This window comes from Monodon monoceros, unplaced genomic scaffold (genome assembly GCF_005190385.1).
Source record: "Monodon monoceros isolate NGI ecotype Baffin Bay Population unplaced genomic scaffold, NGI_Narwhal_1 Super_Scaffold_22, whole genome shotgun sequence".
Classification (NCBI taxonomy): Eukaryota; Metazoa; Chordata; class Mammalia; order Artiodactyla; family Monodontidae; genus Monodon; species Monodon monoceros.
Genome location: NW_021703779.1, coordinates 110,689,267 through 110,714,751, shown reverse-complemented (window position 1 = coordinate 110,714,751; position 25,485 = coordinate 110,689,267). Strand labels below are relative to the sequence as shown.

General features: G+C 37.9%; 1 protein-coding gene across 5 annotated transcripts in view; it reads left to right on the top strand.

Moving 5' to 3' along the window:
- MBNL3 (muscleblind like splicing regulator 3) overlaps window positions 1-25,485 on the top strand; it is a 127,478-nt gene that overhangs the window by 79,310 nt on the left and 22,683 nt on the right. For all 5 annotated transcript variants that reach the window (XR_003796381.1, XM_029240594.1, XM_029240593.1 and 2 more), the window contains exon 3: window positions 16,309-16,473. Coding sequence is in view for 4 of the 5 variants with exons in the window: in XM_029240594.1 (XP_029096427.1) it covers window positions 16,309-16,473 (165 nt within the window). In the remaining variant the exon portion in view is untranslated. The remainder of the gene's footprint in view (window positions 1-16,308; window positions 16,474-25,485) is intronic.

Genomic DNA, 25,485 nt, shown 5'->3' with positions numbered 1-25,485 from the left:
GAATTTCTTATTTACAGCTTATTAAGCTATTTGAGTGTTTTTCATTTAGACGTGCCAATGTATTGCAAGCATTATGGTATTGCAAACTGTGGGCTTCAGATTTAAATAGGCTGCCAGTGATAGAAGTAAACCGAGTACTGCTGAGACTATTCTTAATCAGAAAGGAAATGATAACAAATACTTGGAACTCCTTAGCCAGGTACTTATTTTCTTCACAATGAAAAGGACAAAGTGTTGTATGGGATGTCCTGTTTCCTTACTGCATCACTGCAGGGTACAACGGATGAACTTTGTATTTGGTGCTTGCTTTGAGGTTTGGGAGTCTATCAATACTTCACCTTTTGGTTATCCATGTTGAAATGCTGTGGTCAACATTGGGTTGTTTGCTTATTTGATGTGAAAAGTATTTCCCTCCTTTGAGCTTGTCTTTCTTCCAGATATCTTTTTTGGGGGTGAGGAGAAGAGGTAGTACTTTCAAATGAGTGTGGTTCCTGCAGTGAGTAAAGGTATTAATTTATTAGAGAGCCGAGGAGAGTTTACTAGAAAATCCTTTATCTGCTTAAATTTGGATATGTAGCAAACATTTTGAAAAACACTCTGGGGAGATTTGTAGAGCAAACATAGGCAACATGTAATACAGAGCTCTTATATACTTACCTTTATAACTAATAGCACTACTTTGTAAACAGAAAATGAATGTGTTTTCTAGGAGTAGTAGAATAGAATCTTGAGAGGTCCAATCCTTTTTTTGTGTGACCTGGACTGGCCTTCTTTTATACGACTGCTAACATCATTACTGAGGTCAGAGATGTGGAATTAAGATATCAAAACCCCGTCTATATGACCTTTTAGAAACTGATTATCAGTGACATAAGAAAATGCTTAGTAAGTAGCTAAATCTATTGTTCCATAAGACAGCCATTCCCACAGTGTTGGGAAAGTGTTGTTGGCTGACTAGCAGCACCACCTTCACCTGGGTACTTGTTAGAAATGCAAATTCTTGGGCCCTACCCAGAACTGCTGAATCAGAAACTTTGAAGGTGAATCTGACAGTCTGTGTTTTACAAAGCCCTCCTGGTGACTCTGATGAACACTCAAGTTTGAGGACCACTGGCTTAGAGAAAACCCTAACAGTCCAAGAGGGTATCAACTAAAGATAATGTTTCTCAGTTTCAGAATTCTCAGCACTCTGGCTTATTGTTTATACTCAGATCTGGTGGAAAGAAAATGACATCTGTTCTGGAAGACATATATCTTTGGGAAACTTATTATATTTCTCTCCCTAGGGAGCACCACAGTGCTTATTAGCTGAGATAAGGCTCTGAGACGTACTGCACGAAAGAGCAGTTTACTTCTGTTACACTCAACATTTCTCAAAATTCTTTTACCACAGAAACCCTATTTTTGTGGAGCACATAGAAACTTCCCATTGAACATCTCATCACAGGTAGCTGGACAAGAATAACATTGGTGTGTAAATGTGTGAAACCAAGAAGAAAAAGATTATTTTAATCACTTGTCTCTTGTAACCCTTTGGAAGGATTAGTGACTTTTTTATACCCCAAAAGGTCTATTGTAGGTGTTACTAGCTGCCACAAGTGGACTTTCAAAGTTTTATATGCAGCAAGTGTGGGGACAAAAAGGGCTTATATATGTATATAACATATATAATATATATTTGTATATAATATATATTTATTATTAGTTCTTTACAATAGAAATATACATTCAATATAATTTTCAGTACAATAAGAATATTCAATGTATAAGTATATATGTTCCAACGTGTTTCACATTTATATGAGTCAATCTTGGCTTCTAAGCAGTTGGGCCTGTTGAGATGAAAAATAAGAAAAATGAAAATCTGTTCAAATAGTTAGAAACAGTTTTATAATGAGATTCATTATTATTTTACCAACTTATATAAATAATATTCAAAATCCCTTTGCTATAATTAATTACTTGTTAGTATTTTAAGCACCATTAACATCTTCTCTTATAGCCTAAAGCTTGTTTTGCTTTATCCTCCTAACTTACCAGGAAAAAAATGACTTGCTTGATTTCTTTATATCCTTTTAATATGTGTTATAAATAAAATATAACAGCAGTTTTGGCAAAATTAAAATATAAAAAGTACCAACCAAAAAATGTGACGCTCCCAAGTTTTTCATATGATAGAGATTACTTTGAATGTTTTATTCATTATGATTCTAAAGTGAATTTTCATTATGTGAGATCTTAAAGTAAGAAGCTTGTGATGGTAGAGAAGTGCCTCTTGACTAGGTAAACTGGTCTTCTAAGTAGGCACTGGCTTATTGCCAATTGTAAAGGGAGCAATAATTCCTTTCTCTTTTCAGTTATTTGCAAGGATAAGATTAAAGCTTGGATCTGCTTCTTTATCCTCTGCTCTTTCACCTACCATTACTACTGAGTTGTGGGAGCAGCAACTGTAACAATATCTGGTTCTAAGAAGAGAAGTGTCCTTGGTTTTCTAACATTGTATATAAATTCCCTCTCTAGGCACATGATAATTTATATTACTCACAAAATCAAGGATTCCTCATATAATAATGCATTATCTTCTGTGGGGAGGTAAAATGGTAAAACATAATTTGTAATCTATTGAATTTTTTATACTTAATTCACAGCAACAATTTTAGTTCTAACTAACTAATAAAGAAAATAAACATTTTTTTTTTTACTGATTTTACTTCCAAAGCATACTAAATTTCACTTTTTCCCTTTATTCTTTCAAAGTACTTATGAAGTATGTAGGGGCAGGAATTATTCCTAGAAAAACTGATTAACAGAATTGGAAAATAATTTAGCCATGATCTAAAGGTAATTAGAATCCAGGACACTTAAATCCCAGTTTAGCCCTCTTCCTAATAAAATGCTGCATTCATATTTAGTAAAATACTGCATTCATATTAAAAATTTAGATTTGTCTCAGAATAAATGTGTTAGAAGTCAGAGTATGAACTGCCTGCAACCTGATTCCAAACAGCTGATTCATTTCAACATTGGATTTATTTATTATTATTTTCCCCATCAAATTGTCTTTAAAAGTATAAGTACCCTTTTGGATTCTACACGTTCAATTGTCTAGTCACTTATATAAGATCTAGGTTCCCTACTACATCATCAGCAAATACCTAGAATATTTTGTCTTTTAAAAGCTGGGGAAAAACCTAAATGCTAAGTTAGAGTGAATAGAATTGATATGTTTACATCATGTTTATATGTTTACCTGATGCATTTACATGTTGATTTGCATTTGAAGTCTTTAGTCTTATTTTGTGAATAATGTTTACTTAACCAAAAATAAATGGACAATATAGAAAAGAAAATAAATAAACATAACTTGCTCACAGGCAGAGTTGAAGCACTGAAAAAGTCAAATCCTAGTTCCCAGGCCCACAAATCATCACCCCATGTTGCACATGGGGTGCATGTGTTTTATACATGCACCCCATGTATAAGTTTATATATTTTTATACATTCTCTAGTCATTTAAGTCAAATCCCCACTAAAACTGAGCTTTTGGTGGCGTAGTCTTTTGTGAGGTGGTATGTGTGGTGTGTGTGAATCCTTATTTGTCTGTTCTTTGTGGAATGAAATGCTTCAGAAGAACACTTTGTACTTCTTTGTGATAAGGTTGATCTTTTGTCATCGTTTGGGATTTTCTCTGCTTTGTCATAGTGTTGAACCTACAGCACCCAGACATTTATGGTCTGAGTAAACCTGCTTCTAAATGGCACTGCCGTGGTGGTTTTTTTCTTTTTTTTTAAGATTCTTCTTTTAGAGTGGTAATAATAATACTCACAAAAAGGCACACAACCAACCCTTTCATTGAGCCCCACTTCCATCTGTTCTCTATGTCCATGGGGTTTTGCAGGACTGTTACTTTTGTCAGGCCATGGTCATTTGTGCTTAAGCTCTTATAACCCGACTCCTGATTCCAGGACACTGCTTCTCCCAGACCAACTGGCAAAATTCTATCATGCAGACATTTGCTAAAAAGCTGTGCTAAGAGATGAGATATATGTACTAATTGTTCTGCTTTGGTTAGGATGAAAGACTTCATAATCCGTTTAAAGCACTTTGAACAGTGCCCAGCACATGGTAAATACACAGTAAAGTTATTCAGGTGGATGTGGTGTAAAAAACATTGGACACTCAGTTATCTTGTCTTATTCATTTTCAAGTCACCTAAGATCCCCAGGTACTTAACAAAACATCCCACTTGACATACATTTATCTATTAAATAGTTTCTGGACATACCTAACGGCCAGTTGGTATGCAATCTTTATTATAATCTTAGAAGGAAAATAGTGACTCAACCATTAGAAATATTTGAACGAGCTCATTCCTCAGTTTAGCACACCATGGTGTTGTGAGGCATTAGTGTACTGGTTAGGAATGTGAGCTGCAGACTCAGTCCACCTGGGTTCAAGTCACAGCTCTGCGACATTTGTTCTGTTACCTTGAGCGTGTTTCTTCACATCTCTGCGCCTCAGTTCTTCAGTAAAACACTGACTTCCTAGGGTTATGTTGTGAAGACTATATGAGGTAATGCATGTAAAGCACTTTGAACAGTGTCTGGCACATGGTAAATATACGTACTATAAAGTCAGTTGTTATTATTATTCAGGTGGTCATGATGTGAAAAAAAAATGCAAACCTGACCACAGCATTCAGTAAATCCCTCACATGAGTTGTGTCATTATGACTACTTTCATGATATTAATGGAAAATATAATTTTACAAGGGCCTCAACGTGGTCTCTAAATGTGTGTCAACAATCATCACATGCCAAGTTACATGAGCTAAACCTGTAGATACAGTTATTCTGTAGCCCACTCATAAATGGTCAGAATTAGTTCACATCTGAAGGGTCATTTGACCTTATATACTAGAGTCTGTAAAACATGAAACAAAACAAAAACGGTTAAATGCTCCAGTTATCTTTAGTAGAAAAATAACTGTGAAATATTGGCACACTGATGTTTTATATGGCCTAGTTTATTTCTCTGTATCACTTGATCAAATATTTTTCTAGAATGGAATTTGATTTACCTTGTATAAGAGACATATAAACTGGGCTCTTTTTTTTTCAGAAAGACATGTTTTCTGAAGTTTTCTAATTTTATTCTGATTTTCAGGGAAGGCACAATGAAGCTAGGGATTTGTTTTATTTTTCCCCTCACCAGAATAAGGATTCCACTAATTAAAAGGCAGTGACTAGACCTTAGAAACCTTGTTGTGCTTAATATAGAGGGTTTATGGTTTTAAGAAACACTGCATCCTTACAAGTGCACTGTTCACCCACTAACTCTTCTAGCTGCTTAAACTGACTTGCGGAGAACAATTAATAGATTTTTAAAACTAATTAACTTTCGCTGTCCTTTGCTTTACTTTGTTTTAGATTTGGAGATAGGCATTCTTTGGCAGGGGTCATATTTCAACTTCTTCTCTGTAAAGATATGAGACATTTATGGTTGAGGGATTGATTTATTTTAAAACGTAAAACTTCCATTTATCATTTTATCTTCTTTAAACAACCCCATTTCTAGTTACATTGTTTGTGGATCGCCTTGTTTAGTTCTTTAAATACCAGGAACACTTTCATCATCATCAAATATTAACTGCTCACTGAAAGCAGAAGGTGAGTTTAACAAGGTTGCTATATTTACTAAGTAAGACTGAGAGAGGATCATTTTTAAACATATTCTTTAAAAAAGTAGTCTTGGTAGTTTCGTCTAGAGCATTGTCAGTTCTGTTCACATCTCTGAAATATATTTTGGATGAAACTTAATATATTTGGTAAATAATCAGGCCAGGCAGAATAGATCTTTATTTTTAAAAGAGAAAGAATTTATATCAATAAATTGCTTGCTTTTATGTCAGAACAAAAACAAACAGCAACTTGGCCTAATAAAGAATCACTTGGCTAAAAAAAAAACCCCACTTTATTTAAATACACAGTGCATTTGGAGTTTGGAGTTTTCTTTGGAGATTTGTCTGATACTCTAAAATGCCTACAGTTTGATACTCTAAAATGCCTACAAGTTAGCATAAAGGTTTGTCTGATACTCTAAAATGCCTACAAGTTAGCATAAAGGTTTCAGTAAGGCTTTTGGTGATAAAAATATATTTATCATTAACGAAATGTAGAGCTAGTCCATGCCTCAAAGCATTTTAATGCAGTCCATGTCACCAAGTAAACCTTTCTGCTTGGAAATTGCATATTTGGTATTAGTTTGGTAGTTGGGTAGAATTGTGAGAAAAATGCGTATTTTAAAGTGGATACATTTGGCTCCGGCGTTTGAAACATGATTTCTACTTATGAATTTAGCAAGACCCTGTAAACAACCATTTGGTATCATGCTTTTAAATTTCTTTATCTGAAAGAAAACTTATGTCTAGCAAAAAAAAAAAAAAGAAAAGGACTGATTTTTATCTCTGTGCCTCTAATTTCAAAAATGCAGAGGTAAATCAATAACTGTATCTGCCCTTTATATAACCTCTGGGTGGAGGGGTACATGGCTGGCTCTAGAGATGTAATTATTTAATTTATTCTTAGCAGCATACTGAGCGTTGCAAAGATAAATTGTTTACATCTGAACAATAATAAGTGCCTTTCTCACCTTTTACTCCCCTTAAGTTTGCAAGATATTTGTCTACATTTAATTCTTCTTTGAAATTTTCTTTTTGCTTAGAGACAGGAAATTTAACTTTGCCAGGTGGAAACCGCAAGGTTTAAGTTTAGTGCACAACTAAGACCCTTAGGAATTGGAGGGATTGCCAAATACATTCCTACTTCCCAAGTTTTAGTGCCGTTAAAACTCACTTGAGACCCTTAAGTCATGGAAAACCTAAGGTAACTGGCATGGTTTCAAGGGATAGAAGTCACAGTGTAGGAAAGCCAGTTAGACAGAGAAGGCTTGAAGTTGTGATTTCAGAAGTTACCTGACTGAAGCATTCAAACAAAAGAAGAAAGCCCCGGCAGCCATTTGGAAAGCTCTGGCAGAACTTACAACTTTGGCAAGGAGCGCTGGGAAGCTGACTGTGGGATCTTTCTTTGTAGCCATCATAGGAAAAATCTACATCTTGTTAGCTGTGCAGAGATCGAGTATGGGCAGGAGTGTTCAATGTCATTTCAATGGACGATCCAGTTCCTTGGAGTTCACTGTATGCCATGGGGCTTGCTTTGAGCTTTAGTAGGAGGGAGTTGAATTAAATCAGTATTTTCATAACGATTCTCTAACGAGATATGTTAAAAGGTATTTTATGGAAAAAAAAAAGAGGCATGGTTTCTGCGATTGAACTGTGTTTCAGTTAACAAGTCAGCAGGTTTCTTTACTCTAGGACATGTGAGAGGGAACCTTTAGTATGCTCCGGTGGACTGTTAATCTCCAAGAGGGGAATAGAGGGTACCATTCCTTACAAGTATTTCACCAGGAAGCTCAGTTTCTGAGGCTCCTCTCTTGGGAATAGTGGTCTGTGGTACACAGACTGAAGGATCTCTAAGAGCCTTTCCAGCTTTAATGTTCCCATGACATGTTGTCTATAACATATAAGCTTCCCCAGTGAAGTACAATTTCATTCTCTCTGACCTTACTAATTCTGACTCTTTGATAATTCCAACAAAGGAGACTGCAATCTTAATAAAAAATAAATTCAGGATTGTGTCTAGTAACTGATTCCTAAATGTTCACCATTGCCACTTTTGTGATATACCTGTTCTGTCATGTGGGGCTGTTATGGATTGCCATTTTTGCTGAATATATTATTTTGTTCATTAGAATTAACCGTGCCCCTCTACATCTCCCTCTCTTTTAATATGAGTAATCAAGGGTTGACTGAAAAAGACATCTATGCAAATAATGGCTATTCATGCCATTTTTTGCAGGTTTTGAATATGTATCTGCATCGATCTTATGTGTGCATGTGGAAACATAATACTTAAGCAGATGTTTTCCTGGGCTTTAATGGATGACTTTTGCTTCAATTTAAGTATACCACCGACAGGACTGAAGAAATTAAGGTTAACCTGTCCTCCTCTCCCTCCCCCCACTAACAAAAACCTTAAAAACATAAAAGCCTCATCTTCCTGTAATAATTCATATGTTCAAAAATGTATATGAATTTAGAGTCAGGAGTTCCGGCATGGTGGTCACTCACCACACCCTCCCCCATCCCAGTTTAAAGGAGGAGCTCCGGCAGGCAGGCATCAAAGTCATTTGAATATACAGTTGCGCCACGGTGGTTGGGAAAGTGGACTGGCTGACTGGGTAGGGAGACGTGCGAAGCTTTTGGTGGGAGGAGCCAGGGAATAAAAAATTGCTTTCTCCAACAGTCAACTTCCTTAAATTCCTTGCAGCTGGTCAGGTAAGCTGGGGCTGAGAGTGCCTTCTGCTTTGCTCTGGGCAACTGAAGGCCTAGTAGAGCCTGGGCTGATTACATAGAGGGGGCTGCTTATGACCTTAAGGTAACGGGATGAAAATGGGTTTTTGAGGATTTGACTTTATTTAGCTCAACTCACAAGGGTGGAGAATAGATAGGGAGAGGGTTGCCGTATAATATTTTGTATGGGGCATACTTATCCTAAAAAATTAGTCCTTGTTCATTTGAAATTCAAATTTGATTGGGAGTCCTGTGTTTTCATTTGATAAATCTGGCAACCCTAGATAGGATCCCAGGCAGAAGCCCTAGCTGGGAAGAAAGGGTGCAAGCAGCCGGCATCCTTTTTGTCCTGGTTCCAAATCGCTGTGGTTAGTGACTGGATGGGGTGTCCGGAGAAGGAAGCCGCGAGAACCCTGAGAGCCAGAGATTTGACTGCCTAAGGGCCAAGGGAGAGACCCCTTTATGTTGTTTTGTAACAAAGCCTATGTAGTAAGTAGCTTCTTGAAGTTGCATGATTTTGTGTATTTGTTTTCTTGGAGTAACATTCAATGTCATTCTTTTTTTCTTTCCTTTTTTTCTGTATTTTAATGACATTTTACATTGGCAGCCATCAGCTACTTTAAAGACAGCGTCCGTGAATCCTTAGCATCGGAAACGCCTTCTGACTTTCGGTAACTCGGCACCAGTGCGCTTCAGTTGTCTTTGGGTTTTAATTTGATTCTGGTTGGCTGTTTTGTAAACAGAGATCATACATTCCTGAGGAGCATATTATTGAACAGATATCCAGTTAATATTTTTCTCAAGCAGTTGAAGGTATTTGATTAGACCAGAGGGGAAAAATTGGGGGGTGGGCAGGAAGCAGATCTGGGGTATTGGGGAGGCAGGCTTGGTTTCACTATGGCCGCAACTATGATTTTTGGTGTTATTTGTTCTTCAAAACATTTTCAAGCTAATGATTATTTGAAAATAAATGTTTAATGTGAATGCAGCTGAACATGGGTCTTAAAGCACAGCGGGAACATTTTTCTTGTAAGAAGTCAGCATATGCAATAGAGATGCACAAGAAGGCTCCACTCCATGTGATTATCCTGAAGCCTTGTATTCCACCTTTGTCTCAGTGGCTTCAGGGAATTTGACTTGCAGCTGGTTAGAGAAATGCAGGGTGGGGATGGAGCAGTTGAAGAAGGCAGTTTATTCTAAGCTGACCCTAGAAATGCAGTGCTCCCCTTGGGCAGGCCCAGGTGCTGATTAAATGTGAATCTGCTGCAGGTTCCTTTATTCTGCTCTGTGGGCCCCTATATCCTGGGAGTTCTTGTGACCACAGACCCCTGGGAATTAGACCAGGGTTTGTGTCTGTGCCTCATGGGTTCCTAACATTTCTGATTCAGTTATACTGAATTACCAGGATTTTTCAGCCATGATGATCACACACACCCCAGAGTATATATTCATAGAAAAAAAATTGTTACGAAGTAGCTATTTTCTGGACCTGAATAGAATAACGGTTCATTTGCAACAGAAAACCAGGAACAGCCTCAGTCATATGTTGCCTCCTGTTCTCTTCTTGGAGGAAGAAGAAAGAACTTAGGAAAGGAAATGGCAAGAGAAGCAATTAGGCCTCTAAGGCCGACTTAGTGTGATGCCCTATAAAATTATTCTCACAAAGTTTATTCATTCATTCAGCAAACTTTTATGGCGTGGTCACTATTCACCAGGCACAGAAACAGACCTGGAGGTTCAAAGATGAGTAAGATATAGTCCTGCCTTTAGACAAACTCAAGGTGGAATGGGGAGATAGGCATGCAAACAATGTATCAATGTACACAGTGATAAGTGCTATGATAAAAGGGAGTACAAGATGCGGCTGGAGACACAAACGAGGGAGAGGGAGAGGGAAGCGGGGGTGGGGTGGGGAGAGGGGTTCAGGAAGATCTTTACAGAGAAAGAGTCATTTGAAGTGAAAATCCATATTGGGTAGTGAGAGTCTGCAAACTTGGCTTCTGTCCTTACTGAGCTGCTTGTTAATTAGGACAAGCCGTCTCATCAATTTGGCCTTCACTTTCTCTGTAAGATAAAAGTGCACAGATGTTCCTTAAAATCCGGTTCAGCCCTAAATGTTCCGATTCTGGTAATCAGGTTATCTTAGCAGGCTGCTGCAGAGAACAATGGTGTGATTGTTGAGCCGACTCCTCCCTTCATCTTTTGGAGGTCACCACTTGTAAGATTTCTTGAGGCAGATAGGCTAGGCGAGAAAATTTTGCCCTCCTTCCAGCTTCTTACCTATTCAGACTTGGTGTCTGGTTTGCACCGAAGTCATTGCCCTGTATATGTGTATATGGGATGTCAAGAAAGCAGAGTTCATGAGTTTGGGATTAGCAGATGCAAACTATATGTAGGATGGATAAACAACGAGGTCCTGCTGTACAGCACAGGGCACTATATTCAATATCCTGTGGTAAACCGTAATGGAAAAGAGTATGAAAAAGAATGTATACATATGTATAACTGAGTCACTTTGCTGTACAGCAGAAATTAACATGACAGTGTAAATCAACTATACTTCAATAAAATGTAAAAAAAGGAAGGCAGAGTGCAGCAGAGATACAGTGCTGACTGCAGTGGGGGAGTGCTTGGCTGGCTCATTCATTTTGCCTTCAATAAACTCAGGAAATGGTTTAATAAAGACTTTTTTAAAAGGATTTTTTGTCTGCATCCCAAATTTAAATGAAAAGTTGTATGCAAGATTTTAAGGATGCTTTTTGTGCGTATATGTCAATATTCACAGATGGTACAATACTGGAGGATATCCATTTTTATAAAGACAGAACTCTAAGAGGAAGAAAGTGGGAAGTTTGCCTTTACTATACTGATATCTGGCTAATACTCAGTTTATGTTCATGTTGCCTCACTTTTAGCCATTTCAGATTGTTCCTAGCCCTTAATAGGTCCGTGATGGTTGTAGGAACCAGGCAACCTACTACGTATCATTTGTAATTCTAAAATTACTGTTACTTCCTCTGAGAAGCCATGTCTATGCATATGTAAGTACGTTTCAGTGGGGCAGTATAATCAAGAGGATTTTTCATTTAACACATGATCATTAAAATGAAATAATTTTTTTCATAGAAATCAAATCATCTCTTCATTGCCTTTATTTAACATTTAACTTTTAACTCTTGATAGTCTAGCAGAGCAGTGAGATGTCTTTGAAAAAGTAATCCAGTTACCACTGTATTTGAGAGCTTTTTCCCCCCCATAATTCCTAATGTATTTGAAGAAGCAAGTCATTCTGCAAACAGCTGTTCCTGTTAATATACTGGTGATTGACAAAGGGTAATTTTCAGCTTCCTGGGGTCCTTTTCTTATTCTGATGGATGGTAGAGCTTTCTCTCATGAACATAAAAAAGTACACTTCACAGGGGTTTTCTACCACCAAGTGCCCGGGAAGTCTTGTCTCTGACAGACTCTCACTCTCATTAACTCCCAAGACTTGGGTGGGATTTGAATCTCTAAAATGCTACTTTTCTCTTTCACTCAAGTACTCTTTGTGCTCATTTGTGAAAAGCCTGAAGGTAGGAAAAAGGAAATAGATTGAATTTGGGAGGTTTTATGAATGCTCTGCAACTTTTTCCTTTGTCTGTCATCAACTTTTTGATGTATTTCAGAAATTTCATTGGTCATTTATTCCCCTGCTGCATTTCGGGTGCTTTTTCAAAGAGAGTAGATGGGAAAGGGGAGCGGGAAGCTTCATAGATATACTAGTGCTTATTTCAGCAGAGAATCACTTTCCTATTGAATCACCTTGCTATTTTCTTGACTCCGTATCACAGTGAAAAACCCAATGAGGCCAAAGGAAATGGAAAAGGAGTGAAATTGAGGCAAGCCTAAATCAGCTTGCACTCTAATCGCTTCAATGCTTTAATTTTGTGTGTCTGTGGAGGGGAGGGAGAGAGGTTTACACATCTTGACCAGCCTTAGCTGCTGTTTTTAGGATAGAGCCAGCTCTACCAGTGGATGGCAATTTTCACAGGTACAACATTTAGAGTCGTTTATGACATGGTGTCCTACTTTGCACTGAGCACATGGCAACTCTGAACCTGTGGGTCTAGAAGGAGGGCTTGGACAACATTGACTTGGCTTGGGAAACACAATGGGTGATTTTTTTCAGCGCAAGATGGTTTCTGGGCTGTTATAGACCTGATGTGATAGGGAGTCTTGTGGCCCATTCAAGAGTGCTTAGCTGGCCTCAGGAAAACATTGGAACCTTTCTACTCCATAGTCTCTGGTTTTCCAAAGGACAAAAACAATAAGTGATTACATACTGTGCTGGGCAGATCCCTCCTCAGCCTCCACCCCATCCCATTCATACATGCTTACCAAAGCCTTAATCCCCTCCAAGGACTAAAAGCAAATGTTAGCAAACGTCAAGAGCAAAGTTTGCCACACCCTCTCCCCAACTCCAATGAAAGTATTTTGGCCTATAATTAAGTTTGGGCATCTTGAAGAATTAATACAGGGGAGATTTGTTATCACCAAGTGTTGTGCATATAAATATATTATCCTGAGTCCTAAAGTCGTTTTGAAAAAACTTGAGGGGCTTGGCTTTCTTTTGAAATATTGTGTTCCACAGATAACATTGATGTTAAATTATTTGTTCTCATCTATTGTTTGGATAGAAAATGCAGGTTGTTTTTTTTTTTCTTTATAAGCTTTCTTTAACATAAGAAGCAGTCTCTGGTAAGGTAGTGTTTCTGTGCATTTGCATTGTTATAGAATTAAATTATGGATTCTGTCATTCAAAAGAGAATGCTTTATAAATCAAGTAAAATCTCATAACTAAGATGAATAAGTTTTTTAAAATCTTATGCTGCCTCATATTCCATACTTTAGTTTTATAGCCTAACTTGATGTAATTTTTAAAGTGTAATTTTTTTTCTATTTCTATGTACCATTTTTGATTTGTAAAAATGTCATTAGTTTCCCAAGAAAAAGCTTAAGAAAAGTTATTATATATAAAGGACAGTAACATAACAGCACAAAGGCAGGTAGCAATTCTTTATCTGTAGATTGGCAGGAAATGTGCCAAATACACCATGTTCTCTCACTCCCTTCCATTCTCCTCTCCTCTCTGATGACATTCAGTGTAAATGACGTTAAGACTCTAAACTGTAACAAATGGCAAAAATCCTAAGGTATTCCTTTTCCTTTTTTTTTTTTTTAACTGATCTATTGTTTGGAATTCCTGAATGTAAGAGAGAGCCCTCATCTAATTTTGGGGGCGCAGGGAGTGGGTTACAAATTGTGTTCTGTTTAAATGTTTATGGTTGTGTTTGCCACTTGTCTGGGAAAGCTATCAAGGTGGGTTTGTGATCCTAAGGCAATCCTGCTCAGCAGGTGCCTGGTTTCTTTTTTCAGGGCTGCTATGCAACTGTCCCAATGCTAGTAGGCAGCAAGAGGAAAGATAGTCTAAGGAGAAGGAAGGTCAGGACTAAGTTGCTTTGACCTGGTTAGGGGGCAGGATTTCCAAATGCAGCTGCAGTTAGTGCTAAAAAGACCTGAAATTCAGAAGAGGGGTCAGAGGTAGAGATAGAGATTTAAGATCTGAGCAATTGCAGTGAGAGATGAAATTTTACCAGCACTTCATTTCTCCAGGGGAAAGAGATTAAGGAGGAGAGCAGAGGATTTAGGACTGTACCTTGGGGAAATCTTTAATGTTAGGGTGTGGGAGGAAAAGAGAAACCCCGGAAGTATAAACTACCATGCTTGGCTCTGGAAGCCACCAAGTGTCACTACTTCCCCTGAGCTGTTAATTCTGAGCCAGATAATCCCAGTTATACTGGGTGGAGGGTGGAGAATCTGGGAACTAAAATCCTTGTGACTATCTTTGCTTTGATGCAGGTTGTAGTAGGTGTAAAAAGAAGCTTATGGGGCTTCCCTGGTGGCACAGTGGTTGAGAGTGCGCCTGCCGATGCAGGGGACACGGGTTCGTGCCCCGGTCCGGGAAGATCCCACGTGCCGCGGAGCGGCTGGGCCCGTGAGCCGTGGCCGCTGAGCCTGTGCGTCCGGAGCCTGTGCTCCGCAACGGGAGAGGCCACAACAGTGAGAGGCCCGCGTAACGCAAAAAACAAACAAACAAAAGAAGCTTATGTTTTCTCTTAGGGGGGACATTACTGGGGGGAACCCTCCATTACCGCAATTTTTAGCGCATATAAGGATTTCCTTATAGTCCTTATATGTACTAAAATTATGTAGCTGTTTCCTAGGCTACTTAATGAGTTCAGGAAGACTGGGTTCATACCACCCTCAACTCTTACTACCAAGAAATTCTTCCTTTTCCAGGATTTCCAGAGAAATATAAAAGCACATTGAAACTAAGGTATTATTTGATTTTATAAATAATTTGATTTAAAATTTGATCAAATTGGAGAAACAACAGGACAAGCCTGACGGAAAACAATAGTGGCTTCCTTGACTTCTTAAGCTATGTTTTAAGTTATACTCAGCTTCCTGCCAGGGGAGGTAAAATAAAAGAGCCACCTCGTCCCACTGATCTGATATTTAAAAGAGCAGTTGCAGTGCATCTGGTTTTGCTTTATAGGTAACTCTCTAAAATTTTGAAGGACACACCTTGATTCTCAGTGAAATTATAGGAATGCTTGGATAACAAGATAACTAAATATGGAGAAGTGATTACATAATCCGTTAAGGCATCATAAATAGGGAAAATTCGTAGCATGTGTTGAAAACACTTGATGAACTAACTGACTTTCTCCTGGGAATTCGGGTGGCCTAGCAACTTGCGCTCTTGGGTTCAAAAAAAAGTTGCCTTTTTTTCCCACCCCTCCCTCCAGTAAGCTCACGCACTATGAAGGATCTTAGCAACTGTGGGAAAAAGAATGGCTTGCAGTTGTGCTTATCTTAAAAGGATTATGGCAGACCTAGTAATCCAAATGAGAGAATCATTAGGGCTTTGCCCAGTGCTCAAGAGTTAAACAAACACAACAGGTCACATTTGAGAATGTGATAAATACCTGTTCAGTGACATCCTTTGCTACCACATAGTCAACACCATAATTATCAGCCATATCAGCATTTAGGTAATACCAAACTCATGTTTGGTTCCACAGGACTGACATATGATCCTGTCTGGAAGTGCTTAAACCATCCATAAAACATTCAAATACCGGACACTCCCAAGTACACTTTGGTCTCAATTATCCAAGTGATCCAGGGCCAGTGCCTCTGGAATCTACAGAACAGCATAGCCCCAAGGTAGAGATTTATTCTTTGATTAACAAAATATCAGTGGATTTCAGGATGTTTCTCACATTGTATGGATTCAGGAAAAAACTTTAGAGCCAAAATTGTCCAGAATAATGGATCTAAAAGTTTTAAGATACATTTATGTGTATATATGTAACATTTTCCCCAGTTTTCCTGATTGTATATGTAGATCCACACCCTAAATCATATTTAACATGCATGATGTCTCATGTTGGGAAATTTTTATATAAATCTGTAATGTTATGATGATACACTATTCCTAATGTTTTATATTTTAAACATAAGTTGATGCATATCAAAGTAGAGCAGAGCAAAGTGGCTAAGAGAATAAGTTCTGGAATCAGACTAACTGGGTTTTAGTTCTGGTTTTGTCACATGTTAGCTGTGCAAGCTTCTCTCAGTCTCAGTTTCCTCACCTGGAAGATGAAGATTATGAGAGTATCAGTCTTAGGGGCCTTGTATGAAGACTGAATGCATTCATTCAAGTAAAGTACTTATGACATATACATAAGTACATCACATATGCTAAGAGATTAATAAACTTTTCTTATTTTCTTAGCCTCACCAGATTTTTAGAAATATTAATGTAAATTCATCTAATCCTTCATTTTCAGGGTCGGTGTGCTAGAGAGAACTGCAAGTACCTTCACCCTCCTCCGCATTTAAAAACGCAGCTGGAAATTAATGGACGGAACAATCTGATTCAACAAAAGACTGCTGCAGCCATGTTCGCCCAGCAGATGCAGTTTATGCTCCAAAATGGTCAAATGCCATCACTTGTAAGTCGTAGTGCTGCTTTTTCAAAATTGCATATGTATGTCTTTTATTTTTTAAGGATATATATCTACGTTGGAATAACCTTGCAGGGCCTTTGGGAAGTTAGTCACCAAAGGATTGAGGATGCAGGCTGATAGGTAATTGACACTACAAAGCTGCTGTGCACATGAAGGGAGCAATCAGGTGCGTTGGATTTAAAACCTGGGTTGCAGGAACCATGAATGTAGTTTATAGAAGAATATTAATAAAGGAGCAGGGACATTTTAAGAGGAGGAAGAGGTTTGATTATTATTACATATAACCCTTTTAATTTTAGGATATTAATTCAAACAAATTTCCTTGCTCTTTGATGGTAGTTTTGTTGTGACTTTTTAATAGACTTTTTATTTTAAAATAATTTTAGATTTAAAGAAAAGTTGCAAACATAGTACAGAGAGTTCCCATATTACCCCTCACCTGGTTTCCCCCACTGTTAATATCTTATATTTCCATGGTATATTTGTCAAAACTAAGGAACTGACATTTACACATTACTATTAACTGAACTCCAGACTTTATTCAGACTTCACCAGATTTTCCATTAGTGTACCCTTTCTGTTCCAGTGTCCAATCCAGGATACCACAGTGCATTTATTTGAATCCTGTCTCCCCTCTCTCCTCTGGTCTGTGACCATTTGTCAGTCTTTCCCTGTTTCCCATGACCTTGACAGTCTTGAGGAATACTGGCCAGGTAGTTGATGGGGGTTTTAACTTAATCTAGCCACAGTTTCCCTTTGCTGAAATTAATAATATTTTGGCGTCATTCTAGACCAATGTCTAGTATTTGTGTGGATCAGTGAGTTTAAATGGATCACCTAAAAAGTAATTTTGTCCTACGGAGAATTCATCTTGTCCTGATACCTTAAAATATAAAGTTGTAGTTTGGTCTTAGAGTTTTAAGGGGGAATTGAAAACTGTCCCTGTCTACTGAGTTCTTCCAGGTCTCAAATTTAGTTCCATGGTGTCTCATTCTAATTCCAGCTGGCCTATTATTTCCTTTTAACCATTATCCGGATACTAATTTGAAAGGCTTATGTTTTCTTTTTTGTAACCCACTTCATTGGTGACTATATAATGAACACACTGAAGACTGAAAGATGTATATAGTATTTAGATGCAACAAAAATGTGGGAATAGGTCAATCTGCTCTCAGCAAAGTGTATCTCATTAGAAAGTTGTTTCTCAGAATTCAAGGACATCTGTATAGATAGGGCACTCCTTAATTGGTACATCTTTATAGATAATGCAAAAAACAGGTGCTTGAGGCATTGACAAGTCACTAAAATTTTGTACCATGATACTCTTTCCAGAATGTCTAGAAAATTTTAAGTAGCATAAATAGATTTCATGTTTTACGCTATTCATTTGCCAAAAACATTTGCCTTGGAATTCAGTGCTGATTAATTACATTGATAAATTCGTTCCCAGAAGGTCACCAGTGAGCTCCCTGGAGTTCCCCTTTGATCTTTAGTAATACTTTACATGGTTGAACTCCTTCAAACTCTGTCCTTAGCTTTCAAACACTGAAGTATTTCAGTTTGTCCTTACTCCTGAAGGGATAAGGAAGAGAAAGTGTTCTAGATACTGAGAATAGTATGAACAAAGCCACAGAGAAATGAATATGCTTGGTGAGTCCAGAAAATGTGAGTAGATGGGGAATAAAGCAAGGGAGCCTTTAACCCACCATTACTACTCTTGGCCTCTTGTGGGATGTCCCAATTTCAGACTGAGCAAAGAATAGGAGCCAGATTTTATCACACACCTGAGCCCAGCATTTCCTATACAGCTGGAGCATACATTTTTTCATAGGTCAAGGGACATCAGTCAACTACCCTATTTCAGGGAATCATAGAGCAAGGGCCTGGGGTAAAATAGGGGTAAAGACAGAAGGCAGACTATTCATCTTCCCTTCAGCCTCCAGTCAAGTATCTCCATGCCAAGTCTCAACCCTTCATGCATTATTGATTAGGGAGTGGCTTTTTAGAGTCCAGTGAGAGATTCATTGAGTTTTTCAGCCTCTTGTGCTTTCTAATTTGATCCTCCATGCTTTCTATAACAGAATACATTTCCCTTTCTTCTTCAGTGAGGGTAATTTCAGGCTGCAGAATATGACTGATATGACTCACAGGAATACAATTTATTTTATAGCATATCACAAGACACAAGACATTGCTTAGAAGACCCCAGGGAACAATTGGAAATTGCTTTTCTACCTTGTAGATTATTTAACAGTAGCTGTTGTGATGTGATAAACTGATAAAAGATTGATTTCTGTAGTTACTATGTGTACAAAAAGCTAACCTCGAGATGTTTGATATGATCTTCTTTTGTGGTCTAGAAAGCTGCCTTGTGGGCATGTTGTAATTGAGCTAGTGTGAGCAATTTTAAGTGACATTTACCAGTCTGACTTGAAAGAACTGTTCTTTATTATGGATCTTGATTTTACTATGGAAGCAACGTATTTTTTGCTTCATTTCCTTGGTACCTACTCTCCCCAAACAACTCTCTATCCCTTCTAACCGCACCCCCCTCCCGCCCTGATCATCTGATTCTTTTCTCTAAAATATTCAAGCTTTTGTTTAAATTTCCAGTCCTGCTGTTTGTCTGGCTGCATATTAAGACCCATTTGGTATCACTGCCTTGAACCTCAGGTCTTCCCACAAAGCACACTTTGATCTGTTTCTAGGATAACAGAAGAGCACATCTGCTTTTGGAAAATTGAGTCTGTTTTGCTTATTATAAGCCCCCAGATAAAGGGAACATCAACCTAAATGTAGCTAGAGAACAGATTCTGTTCTGTGTGACTGAACAATGAATAAAAGCCACACCTAGTCAATTCGGGTAGAATGCTTGCTGTAGCAGGCAAGTTTGTTCACTGTATCTAACAGGTCTAAATTGACATTTGCACGTATAAAATTCCACCTCAGAAAGCTCTTGTTAGCTTTATTGAGGAAGTTTAGCAAGTGAGGCAAAGGGTGTGACTCCGTAGTATTTTTCGGTGCAGTTTAAGAGAGATAGTTGCTGATGTTCACAGCAAAAAATTGTACAATTAAGAACTCCCCTTGGCATAATTAAGAGGCAAACACGAGCACTGGAGAAGAATTTTAGGGCAAGCAGACACATTGGATTCCAACTCTCAAGCAAAGCTAATGTTTCAAAATTTCAGGTCTTTTCACAACTTGGAATCTTCATTACAGAAAGAAATTTCCAAGGAATGATTCTCACTGCTGGATGTAATATATGCATGTAAAAGGTGGATATGATGTTAGAAGGCTATTAAAAATATTTTTGGCTCAGACATTTTGTATAATCTAGACCTGTCTATATCTAGTAAATTCCTTTTGCTTCTCTGTTTGAATGTGATGATTCATATGGAACCAGTTCTTTACACGCAGGTAAACTTGACCCAGTCGGGTGTATTCACCTGATGATTCATACAGAGATTACTGGATCATCCATCACTGTGTGCCAAGTCCTCTGGTCTGCTGTATGCTTTTCATGACTCGCATTCCTGTGGCCAAGTCATGGTGTTCCAAACCACAGAGGCTATAAACACGGGACTTCAGTCTTTTTCTTTATCACAGATAGAATCATCTCATGTCTGTCTGGACCCTCCCCACCTTTTTGCATCATTTTTACAATTCTATTTACCAAATATATTTCTCAGAAACAAGCTTATATGTCTGTCTGACATTAATATAGTAAGGAATGAAGGTGATGTAACACTTCAGGACCAAATGGGGAAAAATAGGAAGTTGCAGTAGATAAGAGGAAGGGAGATATACTAATTAGTGAATAATTTCAGTATTTTTAGGCTCCCGTGTTTTGAATGTTTTTCTTCTTTAATTAAATAGGACCTCTAAGATATTATATTACGCTATGCAACTTTGGACCGGGACAGATTTAAGTGAATAGAAGTAAAATTGCAAAATATTTACTTACTTTTTAACTTTTGAAAATATTAAATGATTTTGTAGTTAAAGATGAAAGGATAATATCCTTCCCTCACCAAGATACATTCTACATTTTGCATATTCATCCAGAGTTATAGTTTTTCTAGCTCACATAAACTAGTTTGATTGACTGAAGTATATATGCTATCTCCCTGTTGTCAGGGCTCTTCTATTAAAAAATTATCATTAGGAAGGTGAGCAAGACATTTTGTAGATTTAATGGAGAAGGAAATTCTATCCATTTTCCAGATTACCAGTCTCAGGGTCAATACAGAAATTACAGTGAATTTTAATGAAGATTCTTCAGTGAGTCTCTCAGTTTACCTACTCATGAAACGATGAATGACAACCTTTACGTCTTTCATCTCAATGTGGTGACATTCGGTGTTTTGTAAAGTGATTTTTGCAAAATGTTCAAGTCAGTGGACGACGGGCATTACGTAATTATAAGATTAATATGCTCTTAATATAATTATGACTGTCATTATCATGTGAAATTCCACATTGACCGAGGTTGAGCAGATCATATCACAGGAGTGTTTGGAGTGATACCATGCTAAAAGCCCAAAGTTTTATCAAGATTTTACTAAGTTTTCTAAAAAATTAGAAAAGATTTTACTTTTAGATGTAGCAACTGAGACCTAATATTATGTATTTGTTCCACAAATTGTTCCCAGGTGTAGGCTTACCTTGAGGTTAGTGAAGGCTCAGTGCCCCTCACTAGCGTGGTGTCGTGCCAGGGCCCCGGGAGGAGGCGTAGCAATGTGTTTACAGTGTGTTTGTAAAATTTGCCAAAGATATTTGTGTATCCTTTGTTCTGAAGGCCTAAACTTGGGGCCCCACAGATCCTGGATTCACTCCTGATTGCAATTACTTGTCCAAAGTAGAGTAGTTATTCAGGTCCTTTCCCGAGGCTGTGCATGTCACACAGCTTAAAGCTCCTTTTAGAGTAAAGCAAAATAAATCACACCAGCTAGAGGTTTGCTGCCTTGCCCCACTCGGCTTAATATACAATGTGAAATCTGTTTTTTTTTAAAGTGAAATGAAAATGCTATACTTTTGCTGTCAAACAGAGGGCATTTGTACATGATATCTTTACAGTGCGCAGTTTCTTTGATAGTGAGGAATCTCAACACTCTCCCTTTATCCTCCCTCATATATTCCCAGGAGATAAATTAAAATGTAATCTCCTCTCAGCCCATTTTGTGTCCTCCTCTGGATCTGGTTAGCTCGGTTGGTGAGAGGCTGGTGCTAATGAGACCATGTGGGCCCGTTAGCTTTCCTGCTTGCGGTCACAGTCTAAGCTCCAGCAGCTACCTCAGCATGGCTTGCCGTTCATCACCAGTGAGGTGAAGGCAAGGAAGTTGGGAGGATCTGTGAAAATCGTTTTCCCTGACGGAGGATAAAAAATCACAACAGCAACGAGAAACAAAGCCAATGCTTGGCAATCTCACCTAGAGAGGATGATATTTTTTTTCTTATCACCATCCTCTTGCTCAGATCAGTAGAGTTCAGTGGTTTGTCACTGAGAGGGCCATCAGGAGACCTAGTGTGAAAAAATGTGGTTGCCCTCCCCACCTGATAATAATCTTTCCCCCAAATAATCCTAATCTGCCATAATAATCTTTATAGATGTACTAAATATTATTTGAAAACCTTCTTCGCCTAGTCTCCCCTCTTAAACCATTCGGTGCATATCAGAAACATTAGCAATTCAATCGTCCCCTGGGACCACACACTTTGTAATAAGAAGTTGCATATTTCAGTCTGTAGTATCACTAAACCGTTTTTTTTTCCAGACTCTTCATTGGATACCTTTTGATACTGATGATTTAGCCACTCCAATTAAAAACTGCCACGCATACATATGTGTGGGTGTGTGTACGTGCATGTGCACATGCATGTGTATGTGTTATACAGTACCCTGTGCTTCTAATACTGTTTAGCATTTCAAAAGACCGTTTGGGAGTGGCCTTCTGCTTAAAGTTTTCCCCGATAGAGACCAAAACTGATGGATTTTTCAATCTCTCTGCCACTAACTTTCGATCCCTGAGTGTTTCTTTTGTTTGGTGATTTTTGATTTGGATTTTTCTAACTGGTAAACCTAAAAGTAATCAATGGCTTAGGAATCCCTTTTGACTCAATTCACTAAATATTTCTTGAGCATCTACTCTGTGCCAGGCATTTATAAGAGTAAGAGATGGATTAAAAGGTGAATTAGAAACAGTCTCTACCCTCTAGGAATATATGATCTAACAGTAGTGAAATGGTGGATTAATGTTTTCGTGATCCCCATCGTTTCTGCTTCGTACCTGATCCTCCGTATTTTTATAGCTTCGGGCTTTCTTTTTTCCTCCGTAGAGTATTTTTATATTAGCCATGCAAGGTTTTGTTTTAGTTTGTGTTGTTGTTTTGGTGGCGGTGGTGGTGGTGCTTTGTTGAACCTCTGATAATTATAACCCTTTGCATCCATTTATCCTGGATTTGCACTGAGATGTCTCTAGTCTCCAGGCTTCCTGTGGGTTCTTTGCTTTTCTCAGCTCTTGCCATTTCCCCCTCCCCCCAAACCCTTCCTTTTTTCATACCCGTTGTAAAAATTGGGTAACCGCTTGATTTTTTAAATATTTTTTCTTTCCTAGTGGTATACTAAAGTTAATTGAATTGTCACTGTTATTACATAGTGATTCACCAACAAATAATTTTTAGGGCAGTTCTTGTTCACGTCTCAGGAGCAAAGTTAAAATCCCCTCACCCATCTGAGGAAGAAGTCATTTACCCTTCCGCCAGATCCTTACCTCTAGGAATCAGCTGTGGATTATAATTCCTGACCTGCTCTGCAGTTTCTCCCACCACCTACAGGCAGATCCAAACCATGACTTGTTCCCTCTTTCTTGTGATACTTTACACCTTTTATACGCACAATAATCTATCGACCCTTCCCCTACCTGTCTTCCTTCAATGCGTCCCCTTATTTGGAGACTTCCATGATTAATAAGGTCAGAAAAGCCAGGTCTAGGTGAAGATAACTATTGACTTTGACCCTTGAATGTATTTGTTTTTCTTCACTCTCTCTTGGGCCACAGTGACTTATTCATTAACAAGTGTGATTAGTACATAAACACCACTATCAGCTTGCATCTGTTTATAAAGTTCACTCTCAATTATTGAGGGACCAATTAACTAGTCTGGAGGTTATGTGGGCCTCCTGCAGTGTGCCTTTTGGCCACTTCAGTCCCCCTAGAACAACGCTCAGAGAACGTGGAGATGACCAAGCAAAAACTGTGAAACAAAAACGATTCAGTTGTGCTCCTCGTCAACAGTTGATAAAGTCTGATGGAAACAAAAATGATACATTTCATTGTGCTTTGGGATTATCTAAGGATAGAAATATGCATGGTGACTGGGGAAAGAGGCTTCCTTTTGTACTGTATAAATGCTTGTAAATGAGTAATAAAATTAAGGTCTTATGAGTGATAAAGTTAAGAGTGCTATTTTTCTGGTATTAAAATCAAGTCAACAAATTGTTACCAAATGTTTACCATCCTATAAAAGAAAATGTTTAGTCGTCCACCTTTAGACAGGAGTTTAGAGAGAGGAGACCTCAATTATGATGTTGACTTCAGGCCAGGATTAGCCTAAGTGACTTAAGTGTCTTGCATTCATCCAACAATAATTGTAACTGACCTTGGATATTATTCAAGTAACTACAAATAGATCTAGGCTGTGGGGAGATACAGAGATGGATTTAGCATAACATTTAATTTTTTTTCTTTATACTAGCTTGAGGAATAACTCATTTTAAGTAATAAATCAGTGTTACTAAGATGTATATGTGAACTAGACATATTTATTTGAGGCATCATTTTTCACTGAGTTGTATTATTATTCAGAGGTTCTTCAGAATCCTTTAAGGCCAAAATGTGGTGGCTCCTAAAATTTTACCTTTACAGGAGTCCATCTATCTCCCCATTCTTAGTCACTGAGTAGTCACTGTTTTATAAACAAATAGTTAAGAACATGAATTTTACTAACTATGTAAAAGAACATTTTAGTGAATACTTTAGTATCTGTTTCTAAAGTTTAACTTCTTCAGCTTATGGAATCTTGCTACAAGTATTAAATTCACACCAATAGATTTTTGTATAATTAGTGCTTTACTTCAGAAATTGATGGAGTGCTTTATTTTTTGGAATCCTTTAGAATGAGGGTCAGCAAAATTTTCTCTAAATGACTAATAAAAGTATTTGAGGATTTGTGGGAAAGAAACAAAGTTGAGGATATTATGTAGGTACTTCTGTAACAAGAGAGAAAACAGATATCCACACTTTTTGTTATATAGGTCTATGAGTGAGTGCAGTGGAATTTATCTATGGACACTGAAACACGGATTGCATATAATTTTCATGTGTTATGAAATATTACCTTATCTTGTACTTTTTTTCAACCATTTAAAAAGGTAGAGAATAACAAATGCTGGAGAGGGTGTGGAAAAAAAGGGAACCCTCCTACACTGTTGGTGGGAATGTAAATTGGTACAACTGCTATGGAGAACAGTATGGACGTTCCTCAAAAAACTACAAAATAGAGTTGCTATATGATCCATCAATCCCACTCCTGGGCATATATCCAGACAAAACTATAATTTGGAAAGATACATGCACCCCTATGTTCATAGCAGCATTATTTACAATAGCCAAGACATGGAAACAATCTAAATGTCCATCAGTGGATGAATGGATAAAGAAGATGTGGTATATGTATACAATGGAATATTACTCAGCCATAAAAAAGAATTAATTAATGCCATTTGCAGCAACATGGATGGACCTAGAGATTATCATACTAAGTAAAGTAAGTCAGAAAGAGAAAGACAAATACCATATGATAGCACTTATATGTGGAATCTAAAATGTGACACAAATGAACTTATCTACAAAACAGAGACAGACTCACAGACATAGAGAACAGACTTGTGGTTGCCAGGGGGGAGGGGTGGGGGGGTTGAATTGGGAGTTTGGGACT